Below are 15,341 nucleotides of genomic sequence, written 5' to 3' on the forward strand. Positions count from 1 at the left end.
GATACAAAGACTCTCATCCCATTATTAAACAGGCCAGGAAGCACAGACAAGATAGTAACAAAAACTCATTCACAATTGATTTCATTCAGTCAACCAATAAGCATACAAGATCAATAGACTCTTTTTTCTGCTTTGATAAATAAAACTGTCGGAGAACAGATGGATAGTAGTAGGCTCCTGAAAGAGGAAGCACTTCAGGGAGGAAAAAGATGCAGGAAGAAACAGCTGTAGCTAACGTTAGAGATCCACGGGCTTTAAACTCATGATGTCTGAGAGTGATATCACACTCTTTCCACAGTTTACAGATCTAGTTTACTAGATCTTCCCACAGTTTACTAGGATATTATCACTAAATTTCTATATACCCTTGAATAGCTCAAAGCACACAATTCTGCATCAGCTTAACATGAAACTGTGATTAAAGAAATTTAGCTTTTGGGGGCGCCTAGGTGGCTCAGTCAGTTGAACATCCAGCTCTTGGTTTCAACTCAGATCGTGATCTCAGGATAGTGAGATCGAGCTCCAGATCGGGCTCTGCGCTCAGCAAGGAGTCTGCTTTAGATTCTCTCTCTCCCTCTCCCCTTCCCCTTGCTCACATGCACACACTCACTCTCTAATAAATAAATCTTTCACCAAAAAAAAAGAAATTAAGCGTTCTCTTCATTGTGATAATTCACTGGTTTGAAAAGATAATATAAAGAAAAATTAATCTTAAAATCTGGTTTGCAATCATAATCTTACCTGACCTATGGGGTAATTTTAGAACAAAGGGCTTCATATCTACCACAAAGTGATCAAATTCTGCATCCAGCTTCTCCCATTTTTCTTCTTCACTTCCAATTTCCATAATTCAGTCTATAAAAGATTTAAAATTAAAATATTAAGATCTGTCTGCTGAGAACTACACAACTCTAATGAAAGAGATCAAGAAAAACTCATTAGTGTTAAATAGTGTTAAATATCCCCAGATTGACCTATAGATATGTTGCAGTCCTAATCAAAATTCCAGCAGTATTCTTTGTAAATGTGCACAAGCTGGTTCTAAAATTTATGTAAAAATGTAAAAGAGCTAGAATATCAAAAACAATTCTGGGGGGAAAAAAAAACCCACAGTTGGAGAACTCAATTATCTGATCTTAAGATGTGCTATCAAGCTAAGGAATCATGACCATGTAGTACTGGTGAGAGCATAAGACACACAGGCTCACAGGGCCGACTAGATTTCAGAAATTGACCAATGCAGGTATGGACAGCTAGTATTTGACAAAAGTGCAATTTTTGGAGAAATAACAGGTTTTATAACAGAGGTTTTAAACGCCTTAACAATTGGACATCCATATACAAAGTGAATAAATAAATCTTGGCCTAGACCTTACACTGCATACAAAAATTAAAAGAAATTAAGGCCCTAAAGTATAAAATGTAAAACTATAATACTCTTAGAAGAAAACATAGAGGAGAAAATCTTCATGACCTTGGATTAGACAAAATATCTCAGATATGATGACCAAAAGCACTCCCTATAAAAGAAAAATTATCACACTGACCTTTACCAAAATAAAAAACTGCTCTGCAAAGTACTCCATTAAGGGATTGAAAAGGTAAGCCACAGACTGGGAAAAAATATTTGTAAATCATATATCTCATAAGGGATTTATATGAAAAACATACAAAGAACTCTCAAAACTCAATCATAAGGGGAAAAAAACAACAAAAATAAGTAGGAAAAAAAAAAGAGTCTCTTTGCCAAAGAAAATGTGTAAATGACAACTAAACACATGAAAAGACGCTCGTGTCATTAACCATTAGGGAAATGCAAATTAAAATCACAATGAGATCTCACTCTACCTATTAGGACAGCTAAAATAAAAAATACCAAACAAACGATACCAAATGCTGGTGAGAACACGGAACAAGAACTCTCACGAATTTCTGGGAGGAATGCAAAATGGCACAGCCACACTGGAAAACAATTTAGCAGTTTCTTACACAGTCCAACACACCCTTACCATATATGACCCAGAAATCCCACTCTTGGGTATTTACTCAAGTGAAACAACGTCTATAATCACACAAAAACCTGAATATAAGGCTTGTAGCAGCTTTGCTCTTGGATCATCACCAAACACAGGAAATAATGCAAATGTCCCTCAGCCGGGAAACAAACTGCGGTGCATCCGCCCAACGGAGGGAGGGCCCAGCAGCTGAAAGCGACCAACTACTAACATACAGGGCATGGATAACCCCCAAATGTATTGCGCGGAGTGAAAGAAACCATCCTCAAAGGGCTATCTACTCAAGCTATCCATTTGTATGACATTCTAGAAAAGGCGAACAGTAGGAGTATAGAGAACAGATCAGCGGTTCACAGGGGTTAGCAGTTGGGGGACAGGCTGAATACAAAGAAGTGGCACAAGGGAAGGAGCTGGGGTGTTGGAAATTGTTCTGTTTACTGTCTGCACAGGAGGTTATAAGACCCTATTCTATGCATGTGTAGTAGTTCAGTGAACTGTATACCAAAAAAGTGATTTTTAACTGTACATTCAAAATTTTTAATTCCCCTCAAAAAAACCTTAACATTAGTCCTCGCATTTCTTCCAAATTGGCAAGAAAAACACTACCTATAAGAAGGTGAATCCCAAAAGTCAATAGGTTTTGAAGAAATTCCTTAAGTTAGAAATCCGCACACTTTCCTCAGCAAGACCGCGCTCCCGCGCCGCCCGCCTTCATTCCCTCAGGAAGGGGCTGGGGAGAAAGATGGCGCTGCCTGCAGTCAGACAGCTTCCCACCTTACCGAGCCCGCCACGTGTCTTTCCCTAGTTCCTCCTCCACAAAGCAGCTTAAAAGCTGCTCAAAGCCCCTCAAACTGCTCTTGTCTCCCCTCACTCTCAATTTTAAAAAAATCTTACCTCCTCTTTCATGGGAAAAATAATCCAGTGGTGACACCCCGAATCCTCTTCCCTCCACCTCTCGGCTTACCTCTAAGAGAACAGAATACCTCCTTCCCTCCTTTGCTTCTGTGTCTGAAGCATTAACTGTCGTCTCTAATGCCAGGATTTCCATCACCTCTCAGTTACCTCCTCGTGGGTCCAAACTTTCCATCCCCATGGCCTCCGCCCCCTCCACTGTTCCCACTCTCTAAACCCCCCTCAAGCCAATATAGCAACAAATACTCAGAAATGTCTCCAGACCTGCTGGTGTCTCGCTTCTCACTGTCACCAGCTCCGAGAAAGCCCTTCCCACCACTCCCTTGCCCTCCTCCAGCCGACCTCCCCACCGTCTGGTTTCCCTACTTCAGTCACTGGTCCCAGAGTAAGTTCCCTAAGTGCAAAGCTAAGCATATCACTCTCTATTTAAGAATCTCTCTTGACCTACTGCATCAACATATACCCAAACCCAAAGTTGGGCCTACGAGTGCCTTTGCATTTGAGCCCACCTCTCACCTCTCTGCCTAATTCTTCTACCCACCAAGGGCCACATCCCTGCCCGTGACCTCTGCGCCATTCTTGCAACACTCCAAGCCCTGACATGATTCCACATCCTCTTCACAGGGGGTTCCCTCTGCCCGCAGTCAGGAAAATGCAGCCCAAATGGCGCTTCAGAGAAAATCCTGCCCCACTCGGCCCAGACTCCTGTGTTCCCTTCTCCGTGTGCACTGATCACATGTGTGGCGCGGCACTCACTGTGCCATTATTTTTCGTAAATCTCTGTTCGTTTTTTACATGTCTTCCACCATCTGTGAGATGCTCCTGGAAGGCAGGGCCCATGACGTACACGTCTTGGTAGGTACCTGGCACATTATGTGGCACCTTATTAGAAGCTCAAGAACTGACTGGTACATAAATACTAACAATACAGAATAATGTCCCACTTTAAAGTGAGACTAATAATTCTTTTAGAATATTCTGTTGCAAGTACCAAATAGATCTTCTAGAATAGAAATAGTACATGGCCTTAATTCTTATTTACCATAACTGGTCATCCTACCTGGTGCATCACAGTAGAAGAAACATATTTTCAAATGTAAGACATGGTTAAGTCAAATTTTATTTAAATGCATGTTCTGATTGGTTAGTTGGCTTGGGGGTGTTTGGTTGGTCATCTGGCATTCCTACACTAACTAATGGCATTCCTGTATAATTACACCTGTTAAGGTACTTGGTAGCAGAGGGCTATGTTACTACTGCAGGATATTAGATCATAAAGCTAAAAAGTAACTATTAAAATGGATGAAAACACAAATAGAACCTCCCAAACTCACAATTTTAAGCACCACTCTAGCCTAGGAGTACTCCCAGACTGAAACAGTGCAACCTGCACAGATGCTCAAACATTTGCCTGAGAACACCCATAGATAAAGCTAAAACAAAAAGATTTCTAATAATCACTAATTCACAATAAATCCTTTGACACACACAGGAGATGTTAGTGTTTAATATTAGGGAAAACTAAAACTCAACAGCTGAAATACTGCCTCAAAGTCATGAAATTAAGCACAAAGCTCAGATTAAAATTCTGAAATCCCTAGCTCTCAGATCCATTATATCTGACCTCTTGGGCATTTACATAAACATCAGAGACATCTCCAACTAATAAAGACATATTTTGAAAAGCAGAAAGGCAATCACTATAATGACACAATAGTGGAGTACACTTTTTTTAAAAACTCAATCAAGGGTCAATGTGATATTGGGAAAAAGCTAAAAATCTACATCTCCTTATCCTTTACTTATTTGCCAACAAAATTAAGAAATGCAAAAAGGAAAAAATTAAGTTATCATTTCAAACCTTCAAGGAATTCTTGCTACCCAAATTACATCTTGTAAACAAACTATTATCTACGTAGTTCCAGCTAGGCAAAAAGGTTGATCACTACTTAAAACTGTATTTCAGTATGTCTCATGTGCCTACCCAATCACATAAATTACTTTAAAAGCAAAAAAAAGAACTCAGTTGGGTCACTCTTGCTTATGGTAATAATCTATATTTGACCACGTCTTTTATTTAACTCACTGGCATTGACTTTTTTTAAACCTATTTACATGTGGACACCTATTAAATGGGCTAAGACCTTCTCAAGGTGCTTAGCCTCCACAGGCATCGGCAAAGCAGATGCAAGCCACCCATATTAAAAGGCCTTGGGAGAAAAGAAGCCACACTGCCAAAGAATACACCTCGGCCAAACACAATAAACAAACTCCTGGAAGTTGCAAAAATCAGTTTTCCTCAAACCATTATTTTAAACGCATGGTGAGTCATTCCAGAAAACTTGACCTGCGTCCCTCGGTAAATCAGAAGTTTTACAGGTGCACGTGATGCTTGGACAGTTACCAGAGCACGGACTAGGACTTCCCCGACGGTGCCAGCAGCATGCTGTGCGCTTTACAAACGGTTCCCAGTCATCGCCCTGGGAGACCGGCCCTCTTTCATGGCCATTTCCCCAGGGAGGAAGTCGAGGCTCAGCGGCATGGAGTGACTGCCCTAGAGTCAGTCTCACGGAAAGTGGCAGCTGGGCCTGGACACTGTGTGCCCGCCGTCGTGCGCGCCAGACTGCAGCCTGGCCACCACGCAGAGGCCCCTGTCACTCCGTTCGCCTTCTGTACCTTATTTTTACTCATCTCTGAATATAATGGACAAATGCTAAAACAGCCACACAAGGATCAGAACAAAAGCTGTTCGTCTGCACCGGTGCTGTTCTCCTGAACCCCGGACCTCGGGGACACTCGGTGTCCCCCGCACGCACGCCGTGGCGCCGGGCCAGGCCATTCCGAGGACTCGGGCGTCGGGACTGTCGCCCATACGGGAGCCAGCACACCCGTCCGGCCCTAACTCCGGGGTCGCCCATCCTGTCCTCGGAGGAACTTCCCGTGTCTCAGCGGCCAGCGGGCGCGGGGCGGGGGGCTGCGAGCCCGCGAGGCCGCGGCCGCTCGCCTGCCCTGTGCAGGACACAGATTTCTCCTCCCCAGCACCAACCTTGCGGTCCGACCTCGGGACCGCGTCCTGCCGACCAGCTCCATCCATCTAGCAAACTTTACCCAGAACTTTCCGGGAATGGGTTTCACCCCCAAGTGGAATCGCAGCGGTCCGCGCCCCGACGCCCCAGCCCCACCCTCAATACCCCCCCTCACCCTCACCCTCACCCCCCAGCCGGGCGCGCGCCCCACAGGCCTTGCGAACGGGCCCGGGGCCTGCGGGGCGACGCCCCTCCCCGAACGGGCCCGCACGGAGGGGCGGCCGCCCTCCCGCGCAAAATTCCACTCGAGAACCCGGGTGTAGGGTCGGGGCGGGGAAATTCGGGAAGTCGAGAACCTGGCGCCCCTACATGCAAGCGTTCCGGTCGGCCGCGCCGCCGCCGCCACCTCCGCCACAGAAAAAACGGTTTCAAATCCTTGCGGGCCGCGGCGGTCGCCGCCGCCCTAGCAGCCCAGGGGCGGGGACTTCCGCGCCCTCATTCCCCGCCCCCTTCCCACCCCGCCGCTCGCGACCTGCGCGCGGCGCCGTTGCCATGGCGACGCTCCCGGCAATTCGGAGGCGGGACTTCCGTACTCGTTCCCTCCAGATCCCGGTGAGCGCGCCGGGCGCTGTTGCCATGGCGACGTTCCCGGGTGTCGCGCAGCCTCCAAGCTGGCTGAGCAGCCTGATGGTACGTAGGCAGAGGTTCCCAAGGTAACACGATCGCTGTCGGCACACTGCTCTCCTGGGTCATCCAGCGAGGAGAGTCTCTTGTGAACATTTTAGGTGTTGTAGAGAAGAAACAGGTAAAGGGTAAAAAGAAATAGAATAGCTGGAGGGGTGTTCACAGAAGGGTGTGCCCATGTGGACAGACGTCATTGAGTCTACAGAAGTGAGAATGTACTGCCTGGTATCTCAGAAGTGGGAACCAAAGGTGAATGATGAGGTCGGATTAAAGGGGGAAAGTGAGCATTAGCTTGTTTTTTGTTTTGTTTTGTTTTGGTTTTTGGTTTTGGTTTTTGGTTTTTTGCATTCAGAACTCTCCGAGGTCTAAAGAAACTGGGCCCCAAATTCTGAGGATGCTGAAATAAAATAAAGGGTTTTGTGTTTACCAGTCCTGTGTAGAATAGCAAGATCCAGTGGGAAAATGTAATTTGTTTTACTCCCAGGAAGTCTCAAGCACCTCAACGGCAGTCTCCATGTCTGCGTTGCTATGTTGTGATATTTTTTGGTCTTCTATTACATTTCTGGAAGAGCTCTGAAGTATATTTATCCAAATACCAGGCAGAAACAAAATTTAAATTGTAAAAACACTCACTTAAGTGAAATTCAGTTTACCACTGTTTCTCATCTAATTTCACAACAGGATTTCTTCTGCAGTATCCGCGATACACTCAGTGTGATGCCAAATCTAACATAAGCACAGCTTGAAGCAACTTTTCAGTTTTTCCATAAAGAAAATAGAAGATTCATTCATTTGTAACTCGTTACTTTCAAGCTTCCAGAGGGAAATCGTATTCTCTCCAAGGTGCTTTTTCAAACTCATCCTACCAGAAATAAGCATCAACAGTTCTTCATTGTTTCCATGACAAATTATAAAGGCTAAAGGAAGGAAACTGAAATGCTTTAGAAATTAGTTTTCCAAAGCATATTTCCAAAGCATGTTTATGGCTAAAGAATGATCAGTCATCCAGATCATTTGCAATGAGATTCAGGGATGCAAAACCCATGCAAGCAATTAACTGCAAGAATTTGACCACTCAGTGAAGTTCGAAATATATAACCACATTGAAGGGAGAACGTGAAATGAGTTTTTGACAATTGATGTCTAAATGAAATGAGCAAAAAAAAAGGAAGGTGAAAAAAGAGATCAAAGGTAAAAATAAAGTCAAGTTCATCTGAGCAGAAATAATTGCAGGAAAAATATGATTGAAAGTAAAAAGTCATTACTAAAAAAAATTAAGAAAGTAGACTTCTTAAGTATTTTCCCTAAATAAGTGAAAGAAGGTAAGAAGATAAGAAAATCTCCCTTTCCACTTTTAAGAACTATGAGACTGCCAATTTTTTCATTTAAAAAGTATATTGGGGGTGCCTGGGTGGCTCCGTGGATTAAAGCCTTTGCCTTCAGCTTGGGTCATGATCCCAGGGTCCTGGGATTGAGCCCCGCATTGGGCTCTCTGCTCCGCAGGGAGTCTGCTTCCTCCTCTCTCTCTCTGCCTGCCTCTTGCCTACTTGTGATCTCTGTCTGTCAAATAAATAAAATCTTAAAAAAAAAAAAAAGTATATTGACCCTTGAACAACATGGGTTGGAACTGCCTGGGTCCACTTATACACCAATTTTTTCCCATAAATAACAACAGTATAGTCCTGTAAATGTTTTTTTTCTTTCCTTATGATTTTCTTATCTCTGCCTTACTTTATTGTGAGGATACAGTAAATGATACATGTAACACACAAAATATGTATTAATCAATTATTCGTGTTATCAGTAAGACTTCTGGTCAAAATTGACTATTAGTAGTTAGGTTTTGGGAGAGTTAAAAATTACACATGGCTTTTCAACATGGATAATCCCTATGTTGTTCAAGTGTCAACTGTACATACATATATATTTATGCAGACGAAAATATTGTTATGATATGCATGGAGGTTATTAGTGTCATTTATGTTATAAATATGAAGCTGGGATACCAGTTTGAGACTAAGCTGCGTTTCTCTTGGGATTTAAGCCTATATACATCTTAGTGAGCAGTCTGGTGGAAAATATAAAGAATCTCTTTACATGAGAATCAAGGAACTGCTAGGAAGTAACTCATCCTAAGAGATGGTGAGCAGGTCTGGTTCCATGACGATAAAAAAATTTGAAGAGAAAGGCTATTCTCCATAAAGCACAGTGCTGGCCTTGGAATGGCTTCCAGTTCTCCTCCTGTTGTTGTAACAGAGTCATTCCTAATCTTTAGAGGTAAGGAACATCCTTCGAAAATATTAAAAATGTATAACCTTCCTTCCTTCCTCCTTCACCATCAAATGCCCCCATGCCCCACAATATGGATACAAATCAAAGGGTTTCCAGAATTTCTGAAGCCCATCCATAGAATCTAGGTTAAGAACTCCTGGGTGTGGATTGATTACCCATTTAACCATTGAGAACAGAAGCCATAACCGGCATTTGTGAATGTAATTTCTGAAGGTAGCACACTCAGTACAGACAACATTGCCCCTAGTGTGGGCGCCAGCAACCTCAAGGCAGCATCAGTGAAAATTAGCACCAGGAACACCTTCATCAAGCATCAGAGACAAGAAGTGAGAATAACAGCATCCTCATAGCTACGGGCACTTAGAGAAAAATAAATGATGCAAGCCTATGATAGTTTAGTAACATACACAGCATGCATGAGACCCACCCTAGGAACCTTCATTAATATTTGGGAAGAAATGGCGAGAATCAGAGTTCACTCAGGGACCTCAAGGGTGAAGACAGATAAATACTCTTTTGTGACTGCTGCAATATGGCCCCAAGCTTATGTGGCCTGAAAAATAGAGCTTCACATAAACCTTTTAAGGCCAAACACCTAGGGCAACCAACTAATAGGACTTCTGTGTCTGGTTTTCTTACAATGCATGATAATTTTCAGCTGAAAATGTATTTATTGAATGCTACTAGGTGTCAGTGAACATCTAGTATGTATCTACAGGGAATGTTTCCTCTACCAGGAATGTTCTAACACCTTGCTCTTCACCTCGGCTTAAATGTCACTTACTCAATCCTTCATCGATTCTTAATGCACCCATTATTCTCTTTCAAAGCCCCTGTTCCTTCTCTTCATTGCATTTATCAAAATTTGTAATCAATTATTCACTAAACTAGCAATCTTTCTCAAATGTTTGTAGGATCCACAAGGAGAGGAACCATATATGCTGTGTTTATCATTGGAGACCCAGCACCTTGCAGAATACCTGCCACTTACAGACAATCTGTAAATGTTTATCAGTCAAAGAATGAAGGCAGACGGGTCTTTTGAGCCTTTCTCTGCACCTGTGGTGGAACATGGCCACCCTTAACTTCCTAGTTTACAAAGCTTTCATTCAAGAGGCCCCGGAAGACTAACTGTTCTGAATCCAAACTTCTTCCTGGGAGAGTGCACTTGATTGGTCTAATTTGAATCAAGGAAGAACACTTAATCAGATCAGGTGTGGTCAGGAAATGGGGCATCCCGCTGTATTAACGTGACATTTTAGTAGCTCACCTTTGTGCTGAAGGACAAGGATCAGGATTCCTTTCTCAGAGAAGGGGACTTCACAAATGGTTCCAGCTTCAACAAAGCTTCAGGAGTTTGAAAACAAAGATGAGTTTCCACCCTCCAAAAGTTTAACGTATAGTAGGAGGTAATAAGACAAACACCAAATAACCATATTTGGAATCAGATTACATCACCTGGCTTGAAAGGTATATAAAAAGTATGTTATGGGAATAGAGGGGAGATAAAGCAAACACTATATAGTCATTATAAAGTCAGGATAAGAAAATATATACCCAACCTTGTTTTAGCTCCAGCGTTAGAAACCGGATTGAAATTGAAACATTATCATTGAAAATATTGTTTCCAAAAATACCTATTATTTTCTATCAGCTACAAGTGACTTAAATGAAAGAAGTTTGTTTCAAAAACTAGTAATATTTAACCTCAATTTTTAAAAAACCAAGGGTAACACAGTCGATAATAGAATATGAACATGATAGTAAAAACATGACCATAAGCGGTGCCTGGGTGGCTTGGTGGGTTAAAGCCCCTGCCTTCAGCTCAGGTCATGATCCCAGGACCCTAGGATCTAGCCCCGCATCGGGCTCTCTGCTCAGCAGGGAGCCTGCTTCCTCCTCTCTCTCTGTCTGCCTCTCTGCCTACTTGTGATCTGTCAAATAAATAAATAAAATCTTTAAATTAAAAAAAAAAAAACGCAACTTACAATTTCCTAAAGGCATTCTTGTGATACCTTAATTGCCTTAAAGAGTCATATCGAAAGTAGAAGTCTGCACTAATAAATACTAAAAGTGCATTACAAAATATGATGATTCTATTTTACATACGTGCCAGACACACAAAGAAAGGAAAACATGTAAGAATACAAATCAAATGTGGCCAGTGATTCTCTAGGTGAAGTGATTAAACATATTTTAAGTTCTGCTTTGCTTTCTAAATAGCCTCAAATCTCTCCAAAAATAGCACTCTTTTGGGAAAATGGACTCAGACCCAAAATTTTGAAATTTACTCTATTTTTCCTCTAAAATTTTTTTGAGTCAGGGCTTCAAGAGCTTCAATGTGAATTTGTCCACTATTTGGAAAGACTGTGAATAATAAACATATAAAAGAGAAAGTACAATACCTAAGAACAAATGTTAGTGACTTTGGATCACTTCAGTGGACTATCAGGCAGTTATCCCCACTTACTAGCAAGAATAATAGGGGCGCCTGAGTGGCTCAGTCCGTTAAGCATCTGCCTTTGGCTCAAGTCAGGATCCCAGGGTCCTGGGATTGAGTCCTGCATCTGGCTCCTTGCTCAGTCGGGAGACTGCTTCTCCTTCTGCCTCTGCCTCTCCCCCTGCTCATTCTCTTTTTCTCTGTCTCTCAAATAAATAAATAAAATATTTTAAAAATGATAATAATAAATCAAAAGTTACCTATAAAGAGAAATGAAATGTTTTTTCTAGATGGAGATTTTTGAATTGTTTTTTAAATCAGATTACAAAATTTTAGTGCTATTATACGGAAATTGGAAGACACTGAAAGGTTTCAAGAAGAAAATAAAAATTATGTATAATTCTACCATTAAAGAATAACCACTATTAATAATTGCATATATTTCCTCAAATTGTATGTGTGTGTGTGTGTGCATGTGTAATTGCTCTACTGTCTACTTATTGCTCCATCATTTGGATCCAACAAAATTTGCTTAATTTTTCTTCCATGATTGGACATGTAAGTTATTAGCAATTTTTTACTCTTATAAATAATGTTACAATAAATATCTTTAAATATATGCACCTTGGTTGAAGTTTCAGCTATCTCCATAAAAGATATTCCAATGAGCATAAAAAATTAAGGCTTTTGATCAGTATTGTCAAATTTCTTTCTAGGAGTGTTTTGCAAATTTCCAGTCCCACCCAATGGTCCCTGAGAGAGGCTATCTCACATTAACAATTTTTCTAATCTGTGCTAACTGTATATTAAAAACAGTCCTCTTTAATTTGCCTTTTCCACTCTTAGAAAAATTGAAATATTTTTAAAATCTCTATTAGTTTTTTTTTCTTTTTATTCATTTGCAAAGGACCCCTTTAGCCCTTTGCCCATTTTTCTAGAATTTGACATGAGGTCCGTAACTTCCATATTTTGATTTATCGTTTCAAAACCAATAATGCCTCTGCACACAGTACTTAGCATGAGCTGAGAATCTAACTACTCAAGTTTCAGTTGATTCACCATTTTGCATTATCAAGATACTCTGTATTATTAGAGTGAAATAAATGAATGAATCTCAGCTATCTAAATGGAAAGCAATTTACAAATACCAAGAATGATTATTATTATGTAAACACATTAGAGGTCGATATCACAATAATCCTACAGCCAGCAAATTCCTTAAATTGGATAGGAAATGATTCAGAACTTCCTATTTTCAGGTCATAAAATAGAAATCGTAAGACAAAAGATAGATGCAGTGTAAAGAGAGCAGGAACAGAATTGCGAGGCATTATTTTCTTTTCTTCACTACTAAGAAAAAAAGAAGAAAAAGAGTTACCACCTTTATTACAGTGATGCTGGATTCCATCCTTACGCCAGAAGTAAGCTGCATCTGGCGTTTGATCCCTGTCCCTGTGGCTTGCTCTATCCTGCCCTCTTGGACGAGCCATAAGGGAGCTATCAACAGAGAGACACCGGCTCCTCTCCCCTTCAGAAATACGCATATTCCCCAGCCAGCGTGCTTACACGCTGGCAACCACCTGCCAGGAAATCTCTCCACGAATGTTCCAGCACTTCTCCCAAAGCTGTGAAATTCTAACTTTAGATTGCCATCATTTTGACAAACCACCAGGAAAATTAATCGCTAAATTAGCAGCGTGAGAGTGGTAGGAAAGACGTAGTTCTGAAGTTTGGGTAACTGTCACTAGCTTTGTGACTCTGATAAACGAAGTGACATAACCTCCCCGAGCTTGAGTTTCTTTACCTTCCCAATGGTATAACTGGGAAAATAAAAATAACAAAGGTGAGATACACGGAAAGTTGCCTGATGCTTGACCCTAGGAGACTTGGTTATCTTCTTTCATTCATTGCCAACTGTTCTCGCAAACACTTTTGAAAGTAAGAGATGCCACTGGGAGGCAGCATTTGCCCACAAAGAACTATTTCTCTCACACGCCCACACATTTGTGCACAAGCATACATTGCATAGTTACACACACACACACACACACACACGTTCATGTCGACTCATATGTCGCACACTCACACACACACTTGCACACATCCCAGGTGATTTTCTTTTCTTTTTCTGTTTCTTGTATCTTTTCCATCTTTCACTTAGGGATTAAGGTAGGGAATGATCCTCAGGGTACATGAGAAATTTCGCTGATGAATATTTGTCACTGAGTTTGGGGCCTCAGAAATGAGACCCTGTATATTGAAAGACTGGTCAATGCCTTAGAAATGAGAGAAGTCATTTTTGATACTCTAAACCCCTGACAAATACATAGGACAGTGTGAGAGAAAAGCTAAAACATGGACACCTTTGCATGGAGAAATCTAACCAGCCATCATCCAAGAGAAGAAAGCTGGGCGTTAGGAGGCACAGTTGGGGACCTCCTTGTCTTGAGAGAAGTCCTCCTTGGCCATATGTAGCTTATAGTGTTGGTGGGGTCTGCTGTTGCTAGTTAATTTCTATCACATAACATGGGAAGATGAATTCAATGATGCTAAAATATAGGATGATAACCGGCTCCTTAACCATAGTTTCACTCTTTCTCTGTCTGACCCTGTGGGAGGCGGAAGGAGGCACTTCCTGCTCTGTCAGCACTGCACACCTACTAGGGAGGGGATAGCTGAATTTTAATGCTGGGTGACCTGATGACCAAAGCTTTTAAGAAGAAAAGCATTTGGGAAAGACAATCTACCTGTGTCGCTAAATGGACCACATAATCATGAAATGGAGGGCTGAACTGGGCAGTTTCTACTGACTGGGCCTTCTAATCCAAATTGCCAAAGTAGCAGATTTTTCTTTCTATAAAAATATCATTAAATTAGAAGACTCGGGACTATGGCTTAAGCTTTAAAGTCTACTCTGATTAATTTTTCAGGGACCCAAGCCTATCCAGAAGCCTGAAATGCCTTCCATTGGAAAAAAAAAATGGTGCAAAACGCCATCCTCAACAAACCTACAATGTTCTAGGAGCTTCTTTGTGGAGCAGGTTAAGGGCATAGGAGGTAAAGAGATGCTGTAGGTTGAACATAGGAGTTCTGGGCTCAGGAAACTGGCACTATGAACACCTGATCTTACCAAACAACAGACATGAAGGTCCAGTTATCAAGAGAGTGTGGTATTGGCAAAATAATAGACAAATAGATCAATGGAACAGAACAGGGAGCCCAGAAATAGACCAAGGTAAACTTGGGGTGATATGTCAGTGTAGGTTTCACTTTGGCTAAAAATGTACCACTTCGGTAAGTGATGCAGATAACAGCTAGGCTCTGCGTGTGTGAGGATGGGCAGTGTGTGCGAAACCTCTGCACTTTCTTCTCAGTTTTGTTGTAAACCTACAACTACTCTAAAGAAATAATAAAGCATTAAAAAATAAAAGGTATAATAATTTTAAATATACAATATATGTTCTTGTTCTGTTTTCTTTGTTGCATGTGGGTTTTTTTCTTTTTATGTTGTTTACGTCCTTTCAACATCAAGATGTTCCAAATCTTTCCTGAAAGGAGGCATAGTAGGACATACACGGTGTGAAAATATTGAAAACCTTTTACACCAGTTGATAGATAGCTGTTGCCCCAAATCTCTGAGTACCAACCACGAGGCCAACAGCTCTTCCCATAAGACCTTGTGCCTTACTTTCACCAGTCTAACTGAAGGGTAACACCTCATACATCGGGAGGCTTTCAGCCCCAACACCCCACCCCAGCCCCCACTCCAAGACAGCCATCCATTCTGATTGTCCCATATCCTACTGGTTATACCCTTGAGATGGGTGGTAATACTTAAGTAAATAATCCCTCATTGGGTATGTTTGTTCATTGGGTATAAACTAGACTATAGAACTTCAAAAATTCTGGATTATGTCTCAGTTGATCCAAGTAGGTAATGGCCTCGTGAAAGAACAGGAAAGCTTAATTGTG

At 41.6% G+C, this 15,341-nt stretch overlaps 1 protein-coding gene across 5 annotated transcripts in view; it reads right to left on the reverse strand.

Annotated features, from left to right (window-relative positions):
- Window positions 1-6,422, reverse strand: part of CEP112 (centrosomal protein 112) — a 461,470-nt gene extending 455,048 nt beyond the window's left edge. For all 5 annotated transcript variants that reach the window (XR_009400487.1, XM_059380609.1, XM_059380606.1 and 2 more), the window contains exons 1-2: window positions 6,323-6,422; window positions 742-855 (exon numbers count right to left, since the gene is read on the reverse strand). Coding sequence is in view for 4 of the 5 variants with exons in the window: in XM_059380609.1 (XP_059236592.1) it covers window positions 742-847 (106 nt within the window). In the remaining variant the exon portion in view is untranslated. The remainder of the gene's footprint in view (window positions 1-741; window positions 856-6,322) is intronic.
- Window positions 6,423-15,341: the final 8,919 nt, after the last annotated feature.

This window comes from Mustela nigripes, chromosome 16, assembly GCF_022355385.1.
Source record: "Mustela nigripes isolate SB6536 chromosome 16, MUSNIG.SB6536, whole genome shotgun sequence".
Taxonomy (NCBI): Eukaryota; Metazoa; Chordata; class Mammalia; order Carnivora; family Mustelidae; genus Mustela; species Mustela nigripes.